Source organism: Rosa rugosa, chromosome 3 (assembly GCF_958449725.1).
Source record: "Rosa rugosa chromosome 3, drRosRugo1.1, whole genome shotgun sequence".
NCBI lineage: Eukaryota > Viridiplantae > Streptophyta > Magnoliopsida > Rosales > Rosaceae > Rosa > Rosa rugosa.
Genome location: NC_084822.1, coordinates 5,145,444 through 5,153,056, shown reverse-complemented (window position 1 = coordinate 5,153,056; position 7,613 = coordinate 5,145,444). Strand labels below are relative to the sequence as shown.

The 7,613-nt window shown below is 41.3% G+C and overlaps 1 protein-coding gene across 1 annotated transcript; it reads right to left on the bottom strand.

The window, feature by feature from the left end:
* Nucleotides 1–1,746: 1,746 nt before the first annotated feature.
* On the bottom strand, nucleotides 1,747–2,626 carry LOC133737074 (uncharacterized). The gene is made up of 2 exons (XM_062164701.1): nucleotides 2,185–2,626; nucleotides 1,747–2,075 (listed from the first exon to the last, which is right to left on the bottom strand). The coding sequence occupies exons 1-2, from the start codon at nucleotides 2,624–2,626 to the stop codon at nucleotides 1,747–1,749; spliced, it is 771 nt and encodes a 256-aa protein (XP_062020685.1).
* Nucleotides 2,627–7,613: the final 4,987 nt, after the last annotated feature.

Sequence of the window (7,613 nt, the reverse complement as noted above, 5' to 3'; positions counted from 1 at the left end):
CTTCGATCTCATCTCTGCTAGGTAACCCACAACATTCAAGATCAAAAGGTCTTTTATTTGGTTATAATGGGGCTAAGGGCAAGTGGCTATAAGAAATGAAGGATAAGGGAATACAAAGTCCATAGAAGCTCGTGAAACAACTCTCTCTTGTAGAGATATATGACTTTTGCTTTCGAATGCTAACTCACTTACTCTAAACCCAATGTACAACCCACACTACACTACTATACTATGTAATACCTTTTTCTTTCTTTCTTTTTTTTTTTTTTTTTCCTTCTTCACACAACCCTTTTTTTTTTTTTCTTTCCTACTTTTCTTTTCCTTGAACTTTCTTACTATTTGCACAAACTTCTTTTTTTTTTTTTTTTTGAGAACTTTCTTTTCTAAACATATCACTCACCCCCACACTTATCCTTTTATAACCTCACACTTTTGACTTTTCTTTTCTTTGGAAGCACTCAAACATAAAGTCATTCTCTCGAATCGCTTTACCAACTACCATGGAAGGGTAGGATAAAAGTGTATAGGCTAGGTAGGAATTTGTGGTGGTAATGAACAAAAAGGCTAAATTACATAAATAGGCTCAAAGTGGCAATCTAGTGGTAAATATTTTTGGGCACATGCTTCTTTGGCCATGGTGGTATATAGTCCTAATGCCTCCATCCTTTCTATCATGTTGCAAGCTACAAGTAGCCTCGAGAGGTCTCAAGCAAGTTCTAGATATGCAATGTCATGAAATTGTACACACATGAAAGAATAAGTGAATGAACGATGCATACACTATAGATATAGGCACAAAAGCTCACAAATAAGGGTATGCAAGTCAATCAAATCATCTATATGCTTCTCTACTTATGATGAACCAACCTAAGCTTAGGCTATGTGCACACATATAATCAAGCATAGATCACATATACACTCAATTACAAGACAAATTCAAAGTCCTAGATATGCTCAATCTATCCACAGTCATAACAAGTTAAGTCCATGTCTCGTCATTGGGGTTGGAAAAGGCATTAACCACTAACTTCTAATTACAAAAAGCTATCTATTTATTTATTATTATTATATTTTTTTTAAGGGCGCCCAAGCCCTCACCCCCACACTTAAAACTAACATTGTCCTCAATGTTGTCAAGTGAGCTCGAAAGCTAAATCTAAGTCGGAATTAGGCATGAGAGTGAAGTCCGGGCGAAGGCACAAGAAAAAACCTACACAAATATACTAAACTAAATGCGGAGAAAAGATACGTAAACCCCCTTTTGCGACCCTCCATTGCTGAGAAGACTAATATGAGACATCAACCTCAAGGCGCAAGGCCTTGACTTCCTTCAACTATGCTCCATAATAGCTCTAGGTACTCATGAAAATATCAACTCCATTGAGAAATGTGTAGTAACCAAGAGCAATGCATCACAAATAGCCCATCAAGAAATAAGGACAAGGGTCCTCCACTAAGTTCATGGTCTTCATCCCATCCACTCACAACCCAAAATCATCCTTCATGACCTCCACACAATAATTGTAGCTCAAAATATCTCCTTATTCTCCACACTCCAAGCACCTCCCAACTTCCCAAAAAGATGGCTACATAGCCTTATTGATGCAAAATGAACAAGAAAGAACATCACAAGTAATGCTAGGGTTGCCTCCCTAGTGAGCGCTTTGTTTAAGGACTTCTTTGCCGGTCCATATGTCAAGGGTGAGTCAAGGGACATCTTGGAGGGTGACCTCCTCCTCTTGAGTGTCAAATGTGGTGTGCAAGTAAGGTTTCAATCGATGCCCATTTATCTTGAAAGGCTCCCCCTCCATGAAGATTCTTGATTGTGATTGCACCATGAGGGAAAACTTCAACTACCTCAAAAGGTCCACTCCATCTAGATCTCAACTTTCCGGAAAATAACTTGAGCCTAGAATTGTATAGGAGAACCTTTTGCTTGGGAAGAAATGTCTTCTTCACCAATTTCCGATCATGTATCACCTTGGTCTTCTCCTTAAACAATTTGGCATTCTCATATGCTTCTTCTCGGATCTCCTCCAACTCACAAAGATCAAGTTTCCGCTTCTCACCACTTGCTTCCAAGTCAAAATTCAAAAATTTAATAGCCCACATAGCTTTGTGCTCAAGCTCGACCGGAAGGTGATCGACAATTCTTTCCATAGCACAAGCGGAAAGGAGACATGCCAATAGGAGTCTTATATGCGGTCCGATAAGCCCACAAAGCATCATCAAGTTTAATAGCCCAATCCTTCCTAGAAGAGTTGACCGTCTTTTCCAAAATTCTCTTAATCTCCCTATTTGACACCTCCACTTGACCGGAGGTTTGAGGGTGGTAAGGTGTGGCAACCTTATGCTTTACCCCATATTTCCTCAATAAAGCATCAAAAGTCCGGTTGATAAAATGTGTACCACCATCACTAATAATAATCCTAGGAGTCCTGAATCGAGAGAAAATATGCTCTTTCAAGAACTTGGTGACTACCTTAGAATCATTCTTCCTTGTGGCCTTGGCTTCAACCCACTTCGAAACATAATCAACCGCGACTATGATATATTCGTTCCCATGAGACTTCGGAAATGGTCTCATAAAGTTTATGCCCCAACAATCAAAAATCTCAACCTCCATAATATTAGTGAGAGGCATTTGGTGCTTGGAGGAAATATTCCCGGTCCTTTAACATCTATCACATTGAAGCACGAAAGAATGACAATCTTTAAACAAAGTAGGCCAAAAGAAACCGGACTGAAGGATCTTGAAAGTTGTCCTCCTCCCACCAAAATGACCTCCACATAAAGATGAGTAACACAATGAAATAATCTCTGAGGCCTCCCATTGAGGAATACAACGTCTGGTCTTTACCCACCTTCCACAAGTACGGGTCATCCCAAATATATGACCAAGCATCTCGAATAAACTTCTTCCTGGCCTGTGCATCATAGTTATCAGGAATGAAAGTACAATTGCTAGCCCAATAGTTCAAAAAGTCTACAAACCAAGGCATCTCAGTGTCTACATGAAATAAGTACTCATCGGGAAAATGCTCAATCAATGGTATATGAGGAGAGTCTCCGCCATGCTCAAGTCTAGACAAATGATCTGCAACAAGGTTCTCTCTACCCGGCTTATCCTTGATCTCGATATCAAACTCCTGGAGCAATAACACCCAACGAATCAAACGAGGCTTGGCATCCTTCTTGCTCAACAAATATCTCAATGCCGCATGATCCGTGTGGGCAATCACCTTACTCCCAAGAAGATAACTCCGAAACTTCTCCAATGCAAAAATAATAGCAAGAAGCTCTTTCTCAGTAGTGGTGTAGTGGACTTGAGCATCATTCAAAGTCCGAGAGGCATAATAAATCACATGGAGTGCTCGCTCAATCCTTTGACCCAAAACAGCACCCATAGCAAAATCTGAAGCATCGCACTTCAACTCAAATGGTCTAGTCCAATCAGGTGCAATCATGATCAGTGCGTGAGTCAACTTCTCCTTAAGTAGCTCAAAAGCCTGTAAACACTCCGAAGTGAACTCAAATGGCACATCCTTGCCTAGCAAGTCACACAATGGCTTGGTGATCTTAGAGAAATCTGGAATAAAGCGTCTATGAAACCCAGCATGCCCAAGGAAACTCCTAACTCCTTTCACATTCTTCGGTGGTGGTAAACTAGAAATCAACTCAATCTTCCCCTTATCCACCTCAATGCCACGTGATGATACTACATGCCCTAACACAATACCCTCATCCACCATAAAGTGGCACTTCTCCTAATTGAGGACCAAATTGGTCTCCTCACACCATTTTAGAACAAGGGTCAAGTGTCGGAGACAATCATCAAAAGTATCTCCATGAATTGAGAAATCATCCATAAAGATCTCCATAAAGCGCTCAGTCATGTCATGGAACAATGCCATCATACACCTCTGAAAAGTGGCGGGTGCATTACAAAGTCCAAAAGGCATCCTCCTATACGCAAAAGTACCAAACGGGCATGTGAAAGTAGTCTTCCCCTGGTCTTCCTTAGCAATAGCAATCTGATTATACCCCTAATAGCCATCTAAGAAGCAATAGTGGCTATGACCTGCTAGTCTCTCCAACATATGATCAATGAAAGGTAGTGGAAAATGATCCTTCCTTGTCGCTCCATTAAGCTTTCTATAATCAATACAAACTCTCCATCCATTCTGAACTCACTGTGGCACATCTTCACCCTTCTCATTCTGCACTACTGTAATTCCTCCCTTTTTGGGGACAACCTGAACTGGTGAAACCCATGGCGAATCAGAAATTGAGAAAATGACTCCAACATCTAGAAGCTTAATAATTTCTTTCTTCACTACCTCCATCATGGGAGGATTTAACCTCCTCTGAGCCTCTCATGTGGGCTTACACCCCTCCTCTAAGTAAATGTGATGCTGACACTTGGATGGACTAATGTCTTTGATATCGGCAATGGTCCAACCAATAGCTCTCTTATGCTCACGTAACACCCTCAGAAGCTTATCTTCCTCAACTTTACTCAACTTCGACGAGATAATAACCGATAATGTGCTCTCCTCCCCTAGAAATGCATATCTTAAAGTCGAAGGTAAAGTCTTCAGCTCCAAATCTGGTGGGGTCTCATATGAAGGAATAGGTGGTGTAGTAGAAGGTGGCAAAGGTAAAACTGGTGGAACACATCTAGGCAAATATGGTGTCAATGCCTCTAAGTGTGCAATAGCCTCAACATGCTCCTTACACTCAAATTCGCTTCCACCTTGAGCAATGCAAGTCTCCATGTAATCCGTCGATGAATGCTTAATAAAGTTCTTCCTAACAATATCATCCATAACATCAATCCGGAAGCACTCATCAAGATGATATAATGGACTCCTCATAGCATCAAAAATCCGAAACCCAATAGTAGTGTCAAATACTGTCATGGTGACTAAACCCTTCTTAACATCAATCTTAACCCCTGCAGTCGCCATAAATACTCTACCAAAAATGATAGGTAACTCATCATCATCATCCTCATAAGAAGGGTCCATGTCAAGTACAACAAAATCGGTCGGTACATAAATCTCATCTACCTTGACAAGAACATCCTCCACCACTCCATGAGGGTACTTGATACTCCTATCCACCATCTTAAGCTTAATCTTTAGAGGCTTAATTGGTTCCAATGACATAGTCTTGTACAAATCATACGGAATAAGGTTGATGCTAGCCCCCAAGTCCAATAATGCTCGATCAAAGTTTCGTGACCCAATAGTGCATGGAATAGTAAAAGATCCGGGGTCACTAAGCTTAGGAGGCAACCTCCTTTGAAGTACAGCCGACACTTGCTCACATAAATATATATCTTCATTCTCCACAAACGTTCTCTTACTAGTGCACATGTCATTCAAGCATTTTGCATAGGCCGGTACTTGCTTCATGGCATCAAGTAATGGGATATTGATGTTAACAGACTTGAATAGCTCAATGAACTCTTGCTTTTGTGTCTCCTTCCGCTTCTTTTGATCTTGAGCCCTCTTAACTTGTGGATAGGGAAGTCTAGGCTCCGATGAGTTCAAATCAAGAGGTGGAGAAAAAGTGAGACTCCCTCTTGAACCCCTAAGGGTGGTAACCGTCCCACTAGGGTTCTTAGCCCTCCAGGCCTCGCCTAGTGTAGAATGGAGCGGTCCACTCCTATCCCTAGAATCCAAAAGTACATGAGAATAGTCTTCCTCCTTATTACTTCCCCCTTGATGTTGTTCCCGATGCTCACTAGATGACGAAATAGGCGGTGAACCATTAGAACTCAAACCCGAGGATGAACCATGTGTATCAATAGAAGTAGATAAAGTAGCTTCCGCCTTATTCCTCCCCCCTTGATGAAGATCCATAGGTGATGATAAAGGAGTAGTGGGGCCAAAATGCACATGCTTAGGTGGTGCGGATGAAGAATTAGAGGCTTGATATTTCGAAGATGTAGAATGAGATAAAGAGGCCTTCCTTCCTTGTGCACCTCCTGGAAGTACATTTTCTTCCTCCCCGGCTTCCTTATCCACCCCCTTATTTTTTCATTTTGTATACAAAGTCACATCACCCACTCCAATTCCCGGGGGTACATTTTCTTCCCCCCGGTTCCCATCCTCCTTTGAAATAAAAGTACGATGCCTATGCACATTATCATTAGCAACATGGCCAAGAGGTACATTTTCTTCCCCCTTGGCCCCATATGAATGCAACACATTATCATCATCATTATCAATGTAATCCTCAACTAACACATGATCATCATCATTAGAATATGAAAGTGAAGAATGGGAATCATGTATAGGGGTGGAAACATATGTATCATAAGAATGTGATGTGGGGTAAGTGGGTGCATACATGTCATCATGCACATTCAAAGGGGAGTTAGAAGATTTAGGCATGCATACCTTATTGTCATAAACCCTCCCACTTCGAAGTGTAGTAATAGCCTTAGCTTGCTCATGTCTCGGATTTTGATCTGGTTGTGTAGGTAATGCACCATGTGGACGTGCTTCAAGCTCTTTAGCTAATTGTCCCATTTGGACCTCTAATTTTCCCACACATTGTGCAAGCGAACTTTGACCTTGAGCAAGAATATTAAGAGTTTGATCGGTCTTCGCTTGGCTTTGTGTAAGAGAAGTATGACTTTGGGCTAGAGCGGCCAATATATCATCCATATGAGACTTCTTTGATTCCCGTTGTGGTGCTTGCCTATTTTGAAATTTGGGAGGAGCATTTTGTGTAGGGTTAGCACCACCAAATGAATGGGAACTTTGACCAAACCCTTGAGTATCATGTGGGGCTCCTCCATAAGCATGTGTAGCACCAAAAGATGACCCTTGGCCTTGAGAATAGTAAGTAGATGCTTGCTGCCCATAATGATTTTGTCCACAAAATTGTGTGTTTCCATGACCATGAGGACTAAAAGATGAAGAATTGGGGCCTTGACTCCCTCCATATGAGTGAGAACCACCTTGGTGTGCATTAAAGGACCCTCCACCATCTCTCCATGAGAAATTTGGGTGGTTACGCCAACCCGGATTATATGTAGTAGAATAAGGATCATTTCTTAGTGGCCTTTGATAAGAATTAATAGCTCTAACTTGCTCCTCAACAAATTCAGAAAATTGTGAAGCCAAGTGACAATCATGAGTAGAATGATGAGGAGACTCACAAATCAAGCAAAGATGTGAAGAAGCAATACTCTTGACATGTGAAGAAGACGAACCACTACCCTTTTGTGCTTGAAGAAGCATCTCAAATTTCTTGTCAATCTTTGCTTCGAGCCTCTCAAGTTTGGAATTCATAACTCCATCATCTTTATCAATATGAGAAACATCATACACACCTCTACCATGAGGCTCCATATCAACTCGTCCTCTAATACCATATGCATGTGAATCTCGGCCTCTAGATGTTTCATCATCTCTACCTCCTCTTCTCCTTTGATGATTATCCTATTGACCGGATTGGGTAGCCACTTCCTCACAAATATCCCAAGCGGCATTAGGACCTTCTTTAGAAAATTTCCACCCGATGCATTATCCAATCTCCTTCTATCATCAATAATCAACCCGTTGTAGAAAGATTCGCAAAGAAGCCACTTGGTG

Bases quoted from the DNA above. Each gene is read 5' to 3' on its own strand.
- LOC133737074 (XM_062164701.1), bottom strand. From the start codon at position 2,626: ATGGAGGTTGAGATTTTTGATTGTTGGGGCATAAACTTTATGAGACCA. The intron at 2,076-2,184 runs GCATGTCTCCTT...TTGACTTGGAAG, and splicing joins CGCATATAAGACTCCTATTG to CAAGTGGTGAGAAGCGGAAA.